The sequence below is a fragment of the Bombina bombina genome, chromosome 5, assembly GCF_027579735.1.
Source record: "Bombina bombina isolate aBomBom1 chromosome 5, aBomBom1.pri, whole genome shotgun sequence".
Lineage (NCBI taxonomy): Eukaryota > Metazoa > Chordata > Amphibia > Anura > Bombinatoridae > Bombina > Bombina bombina.
Window position 1 is genome coordinate 218,082,393 of NC_069503.1, and position 19,622 is coordinate 218,102,014.

At 42.1% G+C, this 19,622-nt stretch overlaps 1 protein-coding gene across 1 annotated transcript in view; it reads right to left on the reverse strand.

The window, feature by feature from the left end:
• Window positions 1-19,622, reverse strand: part of CCNY (cyclin Y) — a 428,167-nt gene that overhangs the window by 79,509 nt on the left and 329,036 nt on the right. Inside the window, exon 5 of the mRNA XM_053713846.1 lies at window positions 9,551-9,586. Within this exon, the coding sequence (XP_053569821.1) occupies window positions 9,551-9,586 (36 nt within the window). The remainder of the gene's footprint in view (window positions 1-9,550; window positions 9,587-19,622) is intronic.

The following is a 19,622-nucleotide window of genomic DNA, read 5'->3' on the forward strand; positions in this document are numbered from 1 at the left end:
GGCCTATCATCAGTGGGATTGGTTCCATGTTGGAACCATTATCCAAATGGCTAGACTCCCTTCTACAACCCCTAGTGGGGGAACTCCTTAGTCACCTGAGGGATACCAAACAACTCCTCATAGAGGTGGAAAAGATCTCTTGGAGGGAGGGCTATAGCTGGTTATCAGTGGATGTAAAGTCGCTTTATTCATCCATTCCACATAATTTAGGTTTGGAAGCCATAGCCTTCTTTTTAAGAAGATCTACCAAATATAATGATGATTTCATTAAATTTGTTGTCAGGGTAACCGAATTCCTCCTCACACATAATTTCTTTGTGTTTGAAAACGTATTTTATCTCCAGAGATGTGGCACGGCCATGGGAGCAAAATTTGCTCCCTCTTACGCCAACCTGTATATGGGTTGGTGGGAGCTGTGCCACATCTATGGAGATAAAAACAGACAGAGAAGCAAAATTGCATATTATCGTCGTTATATAGACGATCTGCTTTTTGTCTGGGATGGAAGTGTGGAGGAAGCTGAGATTTTTGCAGAGTATCTGAATATCAATAAGGCTGGCCTACAGTTCACCCATGAATATGGGCCCACTAGCATCAATTTTTTGGATGTTACCCTTCATGGTGTGAAACTGGAATATGTTAAGGTCGAGCTTTATAGGAAACCAATAACCAGAAATACGCTTTTACATGCCCATAGTAGCCACCCGAAACAGGTATTTAAATCAGTCTTGAAGGGTCAGTTCACCAGGGTCAAAAGGAATTGTACCCGTGATAGTGAACATTTCAAGCATGAAACTGAACTAGTAACTAAATTTAAGGAGAGAGGGTACCCCAAGCAGGATATATATAGGGCATGTGAGGAAGTAAGGGCCATAAAAAGGACCACCTTACTTTGTGAGAAACAATCAAAATGTGACACCAAACCAGAACAGTTAACTTTTGTCACACAGTTTAGTAGGCAATATTATCAGGTGTGCAATATTGTACGCAAGCACATGACATTGCTGAAGGCTGATGATGAGCTCGCTCACATTGCCACACAAAAAGTGAGGTTTGCCTTCAGGAGAGGCAAAACCATAGGAAACTATGTAGCCCCCACACAATTAAAACAAGATGAAATAAATACATCCTCTTGGTTAAGGTACAAAGGGGTTTACAAGTGCAATTTTAGCGGCTGTATAGCATGTGGACATGTAAAACTAGGAAATATATTTAGGAGTGCTTATTCAGGTGAAACATTTGCACACAGGGCGCTCTTTAATTGTAGGTGTACATATGCAGTGTATCTTCTCAGTTGCGATACATGTGACATCCAATATACAGGACAAACGTCTCGACAAGTCAGAACCAGGATTAGGGAACATATAAACGATATCAAGCAAGGTAAACTCACCACCCCCCTTGTAAACCACTTCAAGTCTAAACATAATAAGGATCCAGGGACATTGTCATGGACAATTATTGAAGTGGTGAATACACAAAATAGGGGAGGGGATAGGGAGAACTTGCTCCTCAAAAGGGAAGTGTTTTGGATACACAGGTTGAACACCAGGGTGCCCAAGGGGCTCAACTCTGAGTATGATTTAATTAATTTCTGGTGTTAGCCTGTGTATTCAAAACAAAGCATTATAATATATATATATGCTTACAAGTTTATATGTTCATGAATAAATTTCACCTTAGATAAATTCTATCTTTAAATTTTATCTTTGGCAACTATACAAAAGACATAGAAAACTGACTTAAAATAGTCTAGTATATGTACACTATAGTAAAACAAGGTTTAATGTAAAAATGCTTATGAGTATTAGCTGCCGAGAATACTCTCTGGTGCCTCCAGTATTGGGTCTGTTTTAAACAGATCCCTGCCTCTGTTATTATTATTTTTTGGATTTAAGATTGTACACTTAGTTTATTATTTACAATTCATTATCACAAAGGTTTTTTCAGTTTCAGTTTTTGTATTTCTTTATATATTTATATATATATGTTAAGGAAGGTCTCGTTTCATGACATTATTTATCTATTATAGTTATTATATCAGTTTAGTTTATAATTGAGAATGATAAACCTGTACATAGAGTGGATAGTACGGTAACACATCCTAGATTAGGGCATATAGATTAACTACAGGTGGAGGTGGGTGTCACCCACGTAGCACACAAGTTTTTAACCAATGATATGTGATTTGTGTATTTAAATAAACAAACAAGCTTGCACCCTATAGCTACGATTACGGCATTTGCCGAAACATGTCAGCACTAGGGTACGTGGGGAACTACCACTACACCATTGCCCCAAGGATTTAAGCTTTATCCTAAGTGTTTCCAGTTTTATTTCCTTAATAAAGGACATTTGTTTGTGCAACTACCCGGTGCCTCTATTCTCTTTCTTTGACGCTACATAATTTATGCTTACCTGATAAATTAATTTCTCTTGTAGTGTGTTCAGTCCACGGGTCATCCATTACTTATGGGATATATTCTCCTCCCCAACAGGAAGTTGCAAGAGGATCACCCAAGCAGAGCTGCTATATAGCTCCTCCCCTCACATGTCATATCCAGTCATTCGACCGAAACAAGACGAGAAGGAAAAACTATAGGGTGCAGTGGTGACTGGAGTTTTAATTAAAATTTAGAACTGCCTCAAAAAAGACAGGGCGGGCCGTGGACTGAACACACTACAAGAGAAATAAATTTATCAGGTAAGCATAAATTATGTTTTCTCTTGTTAAGTGTGTTCAGTCCACGGGTCATCCATTACTTATGGGATACCAATACCAAAGCTAAAGTACACGGATGATGGGAGGGACAAGGCAGGAACATTAAACAGAAGGAACCACTGCCTGTAGAACCTTTCTCCCAAAAACAGCCTCCGAAGAAGCAAAAGTGTCAAATTTGTAAAATTTTGAAAAGGTATGAAGTGAAGACCAAGTTGCAGCCTTGCAAATCTGTTCAACAGAGGCCTCATTCTTAAAGGCCCAGGTGGAAGCCACAGCTCTAGTGGAATGAGCTGTAATTCTTTCAGGAGGCTGCTGTCCAGCAGTCTCATAGGCTAAACGTATTATGCTACGAAGCCAAAAAGAGAGAGAGGTGGCCGAAGCCTTTTGACCTCTCCTCTGACCAGAATAAACGACAAACAGAGAAGAAGTTTGCCGAAAATCTTTAGTTGCCTGTAAGTAGAACTTCAGGGCACGGACTACGTCTAGATTATGCAAAAGACGTTCCTTCTTCTTTGAAATTTGGATTAGGACATAATGAAAGAACAACAATCTCTTGATTGATATTCCTGTTAGAAACAACCTTAGGTAAAAATCCAGGTTTAGTACGCAGAACTACCTTGTCTGAATGAAAAATCAGATAAGGAGAATCGCAATGTAAGGCAGATAACTCAGAGACTCTTCGAGCCGAGGAAATAGCCATCAAAAACAGAACTTTCCAAGATAAAAGCTTAATATCAATGGAATGAAGGGGTTCAAACGGAACACCCTGAAGAACCTTAAGAACCAAGTTTAAGCTCCACGGAGGAGCAACAGTTTTAAACACAGGCTTAATCCTAGCCAAAGCCTGACAAAAAGCCTGGATGTCTGGATTCTCTGCCAGACGTTTGTGTAAAAGAATAGACAGAGCAGAAATCTGTCCCTTTAACGAACTAGCGGATAAACCCTTTTCTAAACCTTCTTGTAGAAAAGCCAATATCCTAGGAATCTTAACCTTACTCCATGAGTAACTCTTGGATTCACACCAATATAAATATTTACGCCATATCTTATGGTAAATTTTTCTGGTAACAGGTTTCCGAGCCTGTATTAACGTATCAATAACCGACTCCGAAAAACCACGCTTTGATAGAATCAAGCGTTCAATCTCCATGCAGTCAGCCTCAGAGAAATTAGGCTTGGATGGTTGAAAGGACCCTGAATTAGAAGGTCCTGCCTCAGAGGCAGAGACCATGGTGGACAGGACGACATGTCCACTAGGTCTGCATACCAGGTCCTGCGTGACCACGCAGGCGCTATCAGAATCACTGATGCTCTCTCCTGTTTGGTCCTGGCAATCAGTCGAGGTAGCAACGGAAATGGTGGAAACACATAAGCCATGTTGAAAAACCAAGGGGCTGCTAGTGCATCTACCAGCACCGCTCCCAGGTCCCTGGACCTGGATCCGTAACAAGGAAGCTTGGCGTTCTGGCGAGATGCCATGAGATCCAGCTCCGGTTCGCCCCAACGAAGGATCAGTTGAGCAAACACCTCCGGGTGATGTTCCCACTCCCCCGGATGAAAGGTCTGGCGACTTAGAAAGTCCGCCTCCCAGTTCTCCACGCCTGGGATGTAGATCGCTGACAGGTGACAAGAGTGCGACTCTGCCCAGCGAATTATCTTCGAGACTTCCAACATCGCTAGGGAACTCCTGGTTCCCCCTTGATGATTGATGTAAGCCACAGTCGTGATGTTGTCCGACTGAAATCTTATGAACCTCAGTGTTGCTAACTGAGGCCAAGCTAGAAGAGCATTGAATATTGCTCTTAATTCCAGAATGTTTATTGGGAGGAGTTTCTCCTCCTGAGTCCACGATCCCTGAGCCTTCAGGGAGTTCCAGACTGCACCCCAGCCTAGTAGGCTGGCATCTGTTGTTACAATCGTCCAATCTGGTCTGCGAAAAGTCATTCCTTTGGACAGATGAACCCGCGACAACCACCAGAGAAGAGAATCTCTGGCCTCCTGGTCCAGATTTAGTAAAGGGGACAGATCTGAGTAATCCCCATTCCACTGACTTAGCATGCATAGTTGCAGCGGTCTGAGATGTAGGCGCGCAAATGGCACTATGTCCATTGCCGCGACCATTAAGCCGATTACTTCCATGCACTGAGCTACTGATGGGCTTGGAATGGAATGAAGGACATGGCAAGCATTTAGGATTTTTGATAACCTGGACTCCGTCAGGTAAATCTTCATCTCTACAGAATCTATAAGAGTCTCTAGAAAGGGAACCCTTGTGAGTGGGAACAGAGAACTCTTTTCCATGTTCACTTTCCACCCATGCGACCTTAGAAATGCTAGAACTATCTCTGTATGAGACTTTGCATTTTGAAAAGTTGACGCTTGTATCAGGATGTCGTCTAGGTACGGAGCCACCGCTATGCCTCGCGGTCTTAGTACCGCCAGAAGCGAGCCCAGAACCTTTGTAAAAATTCTCGGGGCCGTAGCCAACCCGAAGGGAAGAGCTACAAACTGGTAATGCCTGTCTAGAAAGGCAAACCTTAGGTACCGATAATGATCCTTGTGAATCGGTATGTGAAGGTAGGCATCCTTTAAGTCCACTGTGGTCATATACTGACCCTCTTGGATCATGGGTAGGATGGTTCAAATAGTTTCCATTTTGAACGATGGAACCCTTAGGAATTTGTTTAAGATCTTCAGGTCCAAGATTGGCCTGAAGGTTCCCTCTTTTTTGGGAACCACAAACAGATTTGAGTAAAAACCTTGCCCTTGTTCCGTCCGCGGAACCAGGTGGATCACTCCCATTACTAAGAGGTCTTGTACACATCGTAGAAATGCCTCTTTCTTTATTAGGTTTGTTGATAACCTTGACAGATGAAATCTCCCTTGTGGACATCTCTTGCCCAGGCCTGGGCGAAGAGAGAAAGTCTGCCCCCCACTAGATCCGTTTCCGGATAGGGGGCCCTTTCTTCATGCTGTCTTAGGGGCAGAAGTAGGTTTTCTGGCCTGCTTGCCCTTGTTCCAGGACTGGTTGCCTTTCCAACCCCGTCTGTAACGAGTAGCAGTCCCTTCCTGTTTTGGAGCGGAGGAAGTTGATACTGCTCCTGCCTTGAAATTATGAAAGGCACGAAAATTAGACTGTTTGGCCTTTGATTTGGCCCTGTCCTGAGGAAGGGTGTGACCCTTACCTCCAGTAATGTCAGCAATAATTTCTTTCAAGCCGGGCCCGAATAAGGTTTGCCCTTTGAAAGGAATATTAAGCAATTTAGATTTAGAAGTTACATCTGCTGACCAGGATTTAAGCCATAGCGCTCTGCGCGCCTGGATGGCGAATCCGGAGTTCTTAGCCGTTAGTTTGGTTAAATGCACAACGGCATCCGAAATAAATGCATTAGCTAGCTTAAGGGCTTTAAGCTTGTTCATAATCTCATCCAATGGTGCTGTGCGAATAGCCTCTTCCAGAGACTCAAACCAGAATGCCGCTGCAGCAGTGACGGGCGCAATGCATGCAAGGGGCTGTAATATAAAACCTTGTTGAACAAACATTTTCTTAAGGTAACCTTCTAATTTTTTATCCATTGGATCTGAGAAAGCACAACTATCCTCCACCGGGATAGTGGTACGCTTGGCTAAAGTAGAAACTGCTCCCTCCACCTTAGGGACCGTCTGCCATAAGTCTCGTGTGGTGGCGTCTATTGGGAACATTTTTCTAAATATCGGAAGAGGGGAAAAGGGCACACCGGGTCTATCCCACTCCTTGCTAATAATCTCTGTAAGCCTTTTAGGTATAGGAAAAACATCAGTACACACCGGTACCGCATAGTATTTATCCAGCCTACATAATTTCTCTGGGATTGCAACCGTGTCGCAATCGTTCAGAGCCGCTAACACCTCCCCTAGTAATACACGGAGGTTCTCAAGCTTAAATTTAAAATTTGAAATTTCTGAATCCGGTCTCCCCGGATCAGATCCGTCACCCACAGAATGAAGCTCTCCGTCCTCATGTTCTGCAAATTGTGACGCAGTATCTGACATGGCTCTCGTGTCATCGGCGCGCTCTGTCCTAAACCCAGAGCTATCGCGCTTGCCTCTTAACTCAGGCAAATTAGATAATACTTCTTTCATAACATTAGCCATATCATGCAAAGTGATTTGTAAGGGCCTTGATGTACTTGGCGCCACAATCTCACGCACCTCCTGAGCGGGAGGCGAAGGTACTGACACGTGAGGAGAGTTAGGCGGCATAACTTCCCCCTCGTTGTCTGGTGATAATTTCTTTACCGGTAAAGACTGACTTTTATTTAAAGTAACATCAATACAATTGGTACACATATTTCTATTGGGCTCCACATTGGCTTTTAAACATAATGAACAAGTAGATTCATCTGTATCAGACATGTTTAAACAGACTAGCAATGAAGGCTAGCAAGCTTGGAAAAAATCTGTCAATAAATTTACAAGCAATTGAAAAAACGCTGCAGCGCTTTTTAAAAACACAAAAAACTGTCACAGTTGAAATAACAATGAACTAATTCAGTTATAGCCAACAATTTTAACAGTAATTGTATGAATTTAGCAGAGGATTGCACCCACTAGCAAACGGATGATTAACCCCTCAATACCCTAAAACGGATAATCAATTTAAGATTTAACGCTTTTATCACAGTCAAACACACTGTCACAGGTCTGCTGTGACTGATTACCTCCCTCAAAAATGAATTTTGAAGACCCCTGAGCTCTCTGTAGACGTCCTGGATCAAGGAGGAAGAAGGAGGAAGACTGTGCAAGAATTTTAACTGCGCAACAAGGCGCTAAAAAAGGCCCCTCCCACTCATATTACAACAGTGGGAGACCTGTTACAACGGTTTCTATGCAGAAATACACGTTAGCCATATGGAAAAAAATCATGCCCAAAAAGATTTATCACCAAAGTACCTCACAAAACGAATAACATACCAGTAAACGTTTTAAAAACAACTTTCCAGTGTTATGCAAAGTTATCACTAAGCCTGCTACCAGTCGCTTCTACTGCAGTTAAGGCTCATACATTTATTTCAGTATTAACAGTATTTTCTCAGTCAAATTCTAGTCCCTAGAAAATAACTCAACTGCGCATACATTTATCAGCCTGATACCAGTCGCTACTACTGCATTAAAGGCTGTACTTACATCATATGGGTAACAGCAGTGTTTTCTTAGTCAATTCCATTCCTAGAAAATATTACTGCACATACCTCATTTGCGGGGAACCCCGCATGCTATTCCCTTTTCTGAAGTTACCCCACTCCTCAGAATGTGCGAGAACAGCCAGTGGATCTTAGTTACGTCTGCTAAGATCATAGAAAAACGCAGGCAGATTCTTCTTCTAAATACTGCCTGAGAGAAAAAAACAGCACACTCCGGTGCCATTTTAAAATAATAAACTTTTGATTGAAGAATAATTAGGTAAAAAACTCCTATCTCCTCTCGCGACCTCCTTCTTTGTTGAGACTTGCAAGAGAATGACTGGATATGACATGTGAGGGGAGGAGCTATATAGCAGCCCTGCTTGGGTGATCCTCTTGCAACTTCCTGTTGGGGAGGAGAATATATCCCATAAGTAATGGATGACCCGTGGACTGAACACACTTAACAAGAGAAAGAGAGGGAGCAGAGCAAAAGAGAGGGAGAGAGAGCAAAAGAGAGAGAGCGGGAGAGAGCAAAAAGAGAGAAAGGAGAGAGAGCAGAAGAGAGGGGGGAAGAGAGCAAAAGAGAGGGGGCAGAGAGAGCAAAAGAGAGGGGGGATAGAGAGAGAGCAAGGGTTGCAACTGCTGTACTGCAAAAAATGGCCTGTGTATTAGGGCTTTAGGACTAGTGTATGTATAAAACACAAGACTAGTTAGACAGCCAACTTAACCATCTACATAGTCATTGGGTCTATTTCTTTCTGAGTTAAAGGGACAGTAAAGTCAAAATTAAACTTTCATAATTCAGATAGATCATGCAAATTTGAAACAACTTTTCAATTTACTTCTGTTTTTAAATTTGCTTTGTTCTCTTGGTATCTTTTATTGAAGAGTAAAACTAGATAGACTCATAAGAGCTCAGCAGTGTGCATGTGTTTTTAGCACTCTATGGCAGCAGTGTTTTGCAACATTATTTGTAGCTTTGTTATAAAATATTGCAAAACACTGCTGCCATAGAGTAATAGACACATGCACACTCCTTAACTCTTATGAGCCTACCTAGTTTTAATCTTCAATAAAAGATACCAAGAAAACAAAGAAAATTTAATAACAGAAGTAAATTAGAATGTTGTTTACAATTGCATGCTCAAGAACGTTTAATTTTGACTTTGCTGTCCCTTTAAGACCTTTTTCAAAAGACTTATGTTATTCATCATTACCTATGAAGTCTTACAGAGAATTATAAATGTGGCAGTAAGCCTAAAGTTTGCACAGCCATGCAACCATGATACTCTCGGAGTCAGTACCTATCTCCCCAAATAAGGTGTCTCTAAAAAGGGAGAATGGGGTCAAGCAGGAAGTTGAGGTCATTGTATTCAAATTAGCTTCAGGAACGCCCTTTCAAATAGGCTGGGTTCTCATATCCCCACTAGGGAGTTAATTAATGTTGATGCATCTTGTTAACACAGCATTTCTATAGAGAATACTGCAGTATTTCATTTTTCATTATAGTTGCAGGTTTTACAAATCACAAAATAAAAGTAAATGAGTTATTTGCAAACAATTTCATACACTCCAGAAGGTAAATTGGATCACAAAGTACCTTTAAATTCTAACTGCTGAACACATTTAACAAGTTGTTTTATAATATAATTCAACAACTTACCTGTTTTTGATGTGATAATATATTGCAAGTGCTACGCTGTAAAAACATAAAAGGAGAAATTATCTTTTGTCTGACAGTAACTTTAAAAGGTTTATATGCAAACACTTGACATTAGCATAAAAATGTAAACGGATTGTTCCAATTCTCTTTAAATTATAGCCAAAACTATATCAACAGCTCTTGTGCTTACAGTCATTAGTCATTATTCATAGAAAATATTTACTCTTTTACTTAAAGGGACACTGTACCCAAAATTTTTCTTTTGTAATTCAGAAAGAGCATGCAATTTTAAGCAACTTTCTAATTTACTCCTATTATCAATTTTTTTTTGTTCTCTTGCTATCATTATTTGAAAAAGAAGGCATCTAAGCTTTGTTTTGGTTTCAGTACTCTGGACAGCACTTTTTTATTGGTGGATGAATTTATCCACCAATCAGCAAGGACAACCCAGGTTGTTCACCAAAAATGGGCCGGCATCTAAACTTGCATTCTTGCATTTCAAATAAAGATACCAAGAGAATGAAGAAAATTTGATAATGGGAGTAAATTAGAAAGTTGCTTAAAAATTCATGCTCAATCTGAATCACGAAAGAAAATTTTTGGGTACAGTGTCCCTTTAAAGGTTCATAAGATGTAAAATGTTATTGCCCATAAATTAATTAATGAACATAATTCTAATACACACTTATAATTGTGCTTAAAACCATTCCTAAAAAGGCCTGAGCTCAAATTCAACATATCCTGTGAGAGTCAGAGAGTCAGTAGTGGCTTGTATAACACAAATTACGTATTCAGAAGCAACACACACCACAGCCAGCTCTCTGCGCAGGCATGGTGTTTGAATAATAGTGCATGTGCATATGCTGCAGAAAAAAACAGTAATGATTTTACTAGAAGCATTTTTACTAATTTAAATATATTGCATAAAAATGTTTATATTTCAAATTGAAAGGCTCACATTCACATTTAAATTTTGATCTTTCTATCCCTTTAAAGAATGACTGCTTAGAGTAGTGCATAAACCAATTCACAGCTACTAATTGGTCACAAAATAAAATTAGTCACCAGTTTTTTCCATCAAGACTGACATGCTAAACTTCTGAACATGGTAATAAATCTTTTAAATACTTTTCAAGCTTGTATTTTGTATGTAGACTGCTATTTTGTGCTTAATTGTTTATATCTTTTCTCCTAATGTATCTCTGTCCTTTTCAAGACCCCTTTTGGCTTAGGCAATTCGACACCTCTGGGTACTTGATAAGTCCCTGGAAAAGCTTTTCCCCCACCTGTTAGACTCTTTCATTCACAACTATTTTCTTTTACATTGCACCTAGGTTAAATACTCTGAAATGACCACTATGGACAATCTAGAGGTTTATTAGCATGTGTGGTATCAATTCAATAAACCTCCATTCATCCCTACTAGAGAGGCTGTATACAGTCAACAGAGCACACATTTACATATGTATAGGCACATATAGATATGTAACTGTGAGCACTATCTGATATCATGTACAGCTATGTGGATCTGCAGGAAAACTCACTTCAGGACACCTCCATCTACACATGGCGTGATATGTGTATATTAAATAACTGAATGTATTTCTCACTCGCACTGTGATGATTGTCACTAACAGTACAGGTGTTACAGTCAGGACCGTCTTTAACACAGGGCAAAAGGGGCAGTTGCCCTGGGCCCAGTCTCTGTTGAGACTGCTGATGTGACATGGGGAACACACACATTCAGTCCTAATACTGTCACAGTCAAAAGTACTCTGCTTATATTTTTTTTTAAAACTGTGCCAGACCGTGCCGGTGTCATGTGACATGCCAAGCTAGTGCCATGTGCTGTTTTAGATGTGCACTGTGCAGCACTGAATGCAAAGCCCTAACTCGGCATCCAGCCATTTCCCACTGCATCAGAAAAGGTCCTACTGGGGTTACCACTGTTACCAGGTAACTGCTCTGGTGGTGGGGATTGTTTCTGGGTAGGGCTGACTGTAGGCGCATGCAGCAGAAAGCTGGAGCGGCAGGCACATGAGGATTTGGGCATCTGTGCAGCTGCATACACTGCTCTCTTCAGTCTTGAGGCTGTGTGACTCATCTCACACTGTATCCATGCAGCCTTGGACAGACAGCATCCAGTCTGTCTACTGCTCCCCTTAGCCCTGCTCTTTCTGCTGTGGCTCTAAGATCAACTAACTGAAGTTTGTTAGGGGAATAGTGCTTTGTAGAAAGGGGTCAGTGGGAAGAATAAGTGAGTGCACACACGCCCCTCCCCATGCAGCATTGTCTAGTTCAGGGTGAGAGGGAACTTGTTCCTAGCAAAGAAGCGACATGTGCTGGTGTGGCTGATGTATAGCGGCATGCTGATACTTCACACATTAATGTAAGGTTTATTTTTATAGTTTTTATTTTCTCTCTGTCTCAGATTTTACAGCTTCCCATAGTAGTTCTGCTGTTCCAGTCAGTAAACTTATATTTGTCTGCACCTCCATGCTTCCTCCTTTACCTTGCTTTGCTCCTGTTGGCTGCCCTAAATCTCTTTAACCAGCTAACCTCACACCAGAATCACATTCAAAAGAATATTAAATGAATCCACAGTGGAGGAATTTATATATTTATTTACTTATTAGTACTGCTTAGGTCCAGTTTCACATATTGCATTTTTTTTTTTAAATGATTAGCCCAGCAGTGGATGATCCACCGCTGGGCTAATAATAATAAAAAAAATTGATTTAGTTGTTTTTTGGGATGTTGGGGTGGAGAGCAAAATTTCATGGGGTGGGGGGGGGGGGGGCAAGAAAATGTTTGCCCAGGGTCCAATCAATATTAAAGACGGCCCTGGTTACAGTGCATATGGCAGATCAGCTTCAGACATAAAGAGCAGGCAGTGCATATGGTAGATCAGCTTCAGACATAAAGAGCAGGCAGTGTATACAGCAGATCAGCTTCAGACATAAAGAGCAGGCAGTGCATATAGCAGATCAACTTCAGACATAAAGAGCAGGCAGTGTATATAGCAGATCAGCTTCAGACATAAAGAGCAGGCAGTGAATATGGCAGATCAGCTTCAGACATAAAGAGCAGGCAGTGCATATAGCAGATCAGCTTCAGACATAAAGAGCAGGCAGTGTATATAGCAGATCAGTTTCAGACATACAGAGCAGGCAGTGCATATAGCAGATCAGTTTCAGACATAAAGAGCAGGCAGTGCATATAGCAGATCAGTTTCAGACATAAAGAGCAGGCAGTGCATATAGCAGATCAGCTTCAGACATAAAGAGCAGGCAGTGAATATGGCAGATCAGCTTCAGACATAAAGAGCAGGCAGTGCATATAGCAGATCAGCTTCAGACATAAAGAGCAGGCAGTGTATATAGCAGATCAGTTTCAGACATACAGAGCAGGCAGTGCATATAGCAGATCAGTTTCAGACATAAAGAGCAGGCAGTGCATATAGCAGATCAGTTTCAGACATAAAGAGCAGGCAGTGCATATAGCAGATCAGCTTCAGACATAAAGAGCAGGCAGTGAATATGACAGATCAGCTTCAGACATAAAGAGCAGGCAGTGCATATAGCAGATCAGCTTCAGACATAAAGAGCAGGCAGTGCATATAGCAGATCAGCTTCAGACATAAAGAGCAGGCAGTGCATATAGCAGATCAGTTTCAGACATAAAGAGCAGGCAGTGCATATAGCAGATCAGCTTCAGACATAAATAGCAGGCAGTGCATATAGCAGATCAGCTTCAGACATAAAGAGCAGGCAGTGTATATAGCAGATCAGCTTCAGACATAAAGAGCAGGCAGTGTATATAGCAGATCAGTTTCAGACATAAAGAGCAAGCAGTGCATATAGCAGATCAGCTTCAGACATAAAGAGCAGGCAGTGATAGCAGATCAGCTTCAGACATAAAGAGCAGGCAGTGCATATGGTAAATCAGCTTCAGACATAAAACATAATTTATGCTTACCTGATAAATTCCTTTCTTCTGTTGTGTGATCAGTCCACGGGTCATCATTACTTCTGGGATATAACTCCTCCCCAACAGGAAATGCAAGAGGATTCACCCAGCAGAGCTGCATATAGCTCCTCCCCTCTACGTCAGTCCCAGTCATTCGACCAAGAATCAACGAGAAAGGAGTAACCAAGGGTGAAGTGGTGACTGGAGTATAATTTTAAAAAATATTTACCTGCCTTAAAAACAGGGCGGGCCGTGGACTGATCACACAACAGAAGAAAGGAATTTATCAGGTAAGCATAAATTATGTTTTCTTCTGTTATGTGTGATCAGTCCACGGGTCATCATTACTTCTGGGATACCAATACCAAAGCAAAAGTACACGGATGACGGGAGGGATAGGCAGGCTCATTATACAGAAGGAACCACTGCCTGAAGAACCTTTCTCCCAAAAATAGCCTCCGAAGAAGCAAAAGTATCAAATTTGTAAAATTTGGAAAAAGTATGAAGCGAAGACCAAGTTGCAGCCTTGCAAATCTGTTCAACAGAGGCCTCATTCTTAAAGGCCCAAGTGGAAGCCACAGCTCTAGTGGAGTGGGCTGTAATTCTTTCAGGAGGCTGCTGTCCAGCAGTCTCATAGGCTAACCGTATTATGCTACGAAGCCAAAAGGAGAGAGAGGTAGCAGAAGCTTTTTGACCTCTCCTCTGTCCAGAATAAACGACAAACAGGGAAGAAGTTTGACGAAAATCTTTAGTTGCCTGCAAGTAGAACTTGAGGGCACGAACTACATCCAGATTGTGTAGAAGACGTTCCTTCTTTGAAGAAGGATTTGGACACAAGGATGGAACAACAATCTCTTGATTGATATTCCTGTTAGTAACTACCTTAGGTAAGAACCCAGGTTTAGTACGCAGAACTACCTTGTCTGAGTGAAAAATCAGATAAGGAGAATCACAATGTAATGCTGATAACTCAGAGACTCTTCGAGCCGAGGAAATAGCCATTAAAAACAGAACTTTCCAAGATAACAATTTTATATCAATGGAATGAAGGGGTTCAAACGGAACACCCTGTAAAACGTTAAGAACTAAGTTTAAACTCCATGGTGGAGCAACAGCTTTAAACACAGGCTTGATCCTAGCTAAAGCCTGACAAAAGGCCTGGACGTCTGGATTTTCTGACAGACGCCTGTGTAACAGGATGGACAGAGCTGAAATCTGTCCCTTTAATGAACTAGCCGATAAACCCTTTTCTAAGCCTTCTTGTAGAAAGGACAAGATCCTAGAGATCCTAACCTTACTCCAGGAGTAACGTTTGGATTCACACCAGTATAGGTATTTACGCCATATTTTATGGTAAATCTTTCTGGTAACAGGCTTCCTAGCCTGTATCAGGGTATCAATAACCGACTCAGAAAAACCACGTTTTGATAAAATCAAGCGTTCAATTTCCAAGCAGTCAGCTTCAGAGAAGTTAGATTTTGATGTTTGAACGGACCCTGTATCAGAAGGTCCTGTCTTAGAGGTAGAGACCAAGGCGGACAGGATGACATGTCCACTAGATCTGCATACCAAGTCCTGCGTGGCCATGCAGGTGCTATTAGAATCACTGATGCTCTCTCCTGTTTGATTTTGGCAATCAATCGAGGAAGCAGCGGGAAGGGTGGAAACACATAAGCCATCCCGAAGTTCCAAGGTGCTGTCAAAGCATCTATCAGAACCGCTCCCGGATCCCTGGATCTGGACCCGTAGTGAGGAAGCTTGGCGTTCTGGCGAGACGCCATGAGATCTATCTGTGGTTTGCCCCAACGTCGAAGTATTTGGGCAAAGACCTCCGGATGAAGTTCCCACTCCCCCGGATGAAAAGTCTGGCGACTCAAGAAATCCGCCTCCCAGTTCTCCACTCCCGGGATGTGGATTGCTGACAGGTGGCAAGAGTGAGACTCTGCCCATCGAATTATCTTTGATACTTCCATCATTGCTAGGGAGCTTTTTGTCCCTCCCTGATGGTTGATGTAAGCTACAGTCGTGATATTGTCCGACTGAAACCTGATGAACCCCCGAGTTGTTAATTGGGGCCAAGCCAGAAGGGCATTGAGAACTGCTCTCAATTCCAGAATGTTTATTGGAAGGAGACTCTCCTCCTGATTCCATAATCCCTGAGCCTTCAGAGAATTCCAGACAGCGCCCCAACCTAGTAGGCTGGCGTCTGTTGTTACAATTGTCCAGTCTGGCCTGCTGAATGGCATCCCCCTGGACAGGTGTGGCCGATGAAGCCACCATAGAAGAGAATTTCTGGTCTCTTGATTCAGATTCAGAGTAGGGGACAAATCTGAGTAATCCCCATTCCACTGACTTAGCATGCATAATTGCAGCGGTCTGAGGTGTAGGCGTGCAAAAGGTACTATGTCCATTGCCGCTACCATTAAGCCGATCACCTCCATGCATTGAGCTACTGACGGGTGTTGAATGGAATGAAGGACACGGCATGCATCTTGAAGCTTTGTTAACCTGTCCTCTGTCAGGTAAATCTTCATTTCTACAGAATCTATAAGAGTCCCCAAGAATGGAACTCTTGTGAGAGGAAAAAGAGAACTCTTCTTTTCGTTCACTTTCCATCCATGCGACCTTAGAAATGCCAGAACTAACTCTGTATGAAACTTGGCAGTTTGAAAGCTTGAAGCTTGTATTAGAATGTCGTCTAGGTACGGAGCTACCGAAATCCCTCGCGGTCTTAGTACCGCCAGGAGGGCACCTAGAATCTTTGTGAAGATTCTTGGGGCCGTAGCCAATCCGAATGGAAGAGCTACAAACTGGTAGTGCCTGTCTAGGAAGGCAAACCGTAGATACCGGTGATGATCTTTGTGGATCGGTATGTGAAGGTAAGCATCTTTTAAATCCACTGTGGTCATGTACTGACCCTTTTGGATCATGGGCAAGATTGTCCGAATAGTTTCCATTTTGAACGATGGAACTCTTAGGAATTTGTTTAGAATCTTTAAATCTAAGATTGGTCTGAAAGTTCCCTCTTTTTTGGGAACCACAAACAGGTTTGAGTAGAACCCTTGTCCTTGTTCCGACCGCGGAACCGGATGGATCACTCCCATTAATAACAGATCTTGTACACAGCGTAGAAACGCTTCTTTCTTTATCTGGTTTGTTGACAATCTTGACAGATGAAATCTCCCTCTTGGGGGAGATAATTTGAAGTCTAGAAGGTATCCCTGAGATATGATCTCTAGCGCCCAGGGATCCTGAACATCTCTTGCCCAGGCCTGGGCGAAGAGAGAAAGTCTGCCCCCCACTAGATCCGGTCCCGGATCGGGGGCTCTCGGTTCATGCTGTCTTTGGGGCAGCAGCAGGTTTCCTGGCCTGTTTGCCCTTGTTCCAGGACTGGTTGGGCTTCCAGCCTTGCCTGTAACGAGCAACAGCTCCTTCCTGTTTTGGTGCAGTGGAGGTTGATGCTGCTCCTGTTTTGAAATTCCGAAAGGGACGAAAATTAGACTGTCTAGCCTTAGCTTTGGCTTTGTCTTGAGGTAGGGCGTGGCCCTTACCTCCTGTAATGTCAGCGATAATTTCTTTCAAACCGGGCCCAAATAAGGACTGCCCCTTGAAAGGTATATTAAGTAATTTGGACTTAGAAGTAACATCAGCTGACCAGGATTTTAGCCACAGTGCCCTACGTGCCTGTATGGCGAATCCTGAGTTCTTAGCCGTAAGTTTGGTTAAATGTACTACGGCCTCCGAAATGAATGAATTAGCTAGTTTAAGGACTCTAAGCCTGTCCATAATGTCGTCTAGCGTAGATGAACTAAGGTTCTCTTCCAGAGACTCAATCCAAAATGCTGCCGCAGCCGTAATCGGCGCGATACATGCAAGGGGTTGCAAAATAAAACCTTGTTGAACAAACATTTTCTTAAGGTAACCCTCTAATTTTTTATCCATTGGATCTGAAAAGGCACAGCTATCCTCCACCGGGATAGTGGTACGCTTAGCTAGAGTAGAAACTGCTCCCTCCACCTTAGGGACCGTTTGCCATAAGTCCCGAGTGGTGGCGTCTATTGGAAACATCTTTCTAAATATTGGAGGGGGTGAGAACGGCACACCGGGTCTATCCCACTCCTTAGTAACAATTTCAGTTAATCTCTTAGGTATAGGAAAAACGTCAGTACTCGCCGGGTACCGCAAAGTATTTATCCAACCTACATAGTTTCTCTGGTATTGCAACGGTGTTACAATCATTGAGAGCTGCTAAGACCTCCCCTAGTAATACACGGAGGTTCTCCAATTTAAATTTAAAATTTGAAATATCTGAATCCAATCTGTTTGGATCAGAACCGTCACCCACAGAATGAAGCTCTCCGTCCTCATGCTCTGCAAGCTGTGACGCAGTATCAGACATGGCCCTAGTATTGTCAGCGCACTCTGTTCTCACCCCAGAGTGATCACGCTTGCCTCTTAGTTCTGGTAATTTAGACAAAACTTCAGTCATAACAGTAGCCATATCTTGTAATGTTATCTGTAATGGCCGCCCAGATGTACTAGGCGCCATAATATCACGCACCTCCCGGGCGGGAGATGCAGGTACTGCCGCGTGAGGCGAGTTAGTCGGCATAACTCTCCCCTCGCAGATTGGTGAAATTTGTTCACATTGTACAGATTGACTTTTATTTAAAGTAGCATCAATACAGTTAGTACATAAATTTCTATTGGGCTCCACCTTGGCATTGGAACAAATGACACAGATATCTTCCTCTGAGTCAGACATGTTTAACACACTAGCAATAACTTGCAACCTGGTTATAATCTTTTTTAGCAAAAACGTACTGTGCCTCAAAGAGGTACTTAAACGATTAAATGACAGTTGAGATAATGAACTGAGAAACAGTTATAGCATCAACTTTAAAACAACACAACTTTTAGCAAAGGTTTTGTTCCCATTAGTAAGATAACATAACTAAATTTGACATAAAAATTATTGAGTAACGTCTTTATCCACAGTCAATATAAAAAATTCTCACAGCTCTGCTGAGAGAATGTACCTCCCTTCAAGAAGTTTGAAGACCCCTGAGATCTGTCAGAGATGAACCGGATCATGCAGGAAAAATAATAATAGCTGACTGGAAATTGTTGATGCGTAGTAAAGAGCGCCAAAAACGGCCCCTCCCTCTCACACACAGCAGTGAAGAGAAACGAAACTGTCACAATTCAAAACAAACTACTGCCAAGTGGAAAATAAAGCCCAAACATTTATTTACTCAGTACCTCAGCAATGTAAACGATTCTACATTCCAGCAAAAACGTTTAACATGATATAATACTTATTAAAAAGATTAGTGACCTTTAACAGAGTAGTTCCGGTGAAGTACCATTCCCAGAATACTGAAGTGTATACATACATGTCATTATAACGGTATAGCAGGATTTTCTCATCGATTCCATTCAGAAAATAAAAACTGCTACATACCTCAATGCAGATTCATCTGCCCCTGTCCCCTGATCTGAAGCTTTTACCTCCCTCAGATGGCCGAGAACAGCAATATGATCTTAACTACTCCGGTTAAAATCATAGTAAAAACTCTGGTAGATTCTTCCTCAAAGTCTGCCAGAGAAGTAATAACACGCTCCGGTGCTATTATAAAATAACAAACTTTTGATTGAAGTCATAAAAACTAAGTATAATCACCATAGTCCTCTCACACATCCTATCTAGTTGTTGGGTGCAAGAGAATGACTGGGACTGACGTAGAGGGGAGGAGCTATATGCAGCTCTGCTGGGTGAATCCTCTTGCATTTCCTGTTGGGGAGGAGTTATATCCCAGAAGTAATGATGACCCGTGGACTGATCACACATAACAGAAGAAAGAGCAGGCAGTGAATATGGCAGATCAGCTTCAGACATAAAGAGCAGGCAGTGCATATAGCAGATCAGCTTCAGACATAAAGAGCAGGCAGTGCATATAGCAGATCAGCTTCAGACATAAAGAGCAGGCAGTGTATATAGCAGATCAGTTTCAGACATAAAGAGCAGGCAGTGCATATAGCAGATCAGCTTCAGACATAAAGAGCAGGCAGTGCATATAGCAGACAGCTTCAGACATAAAGA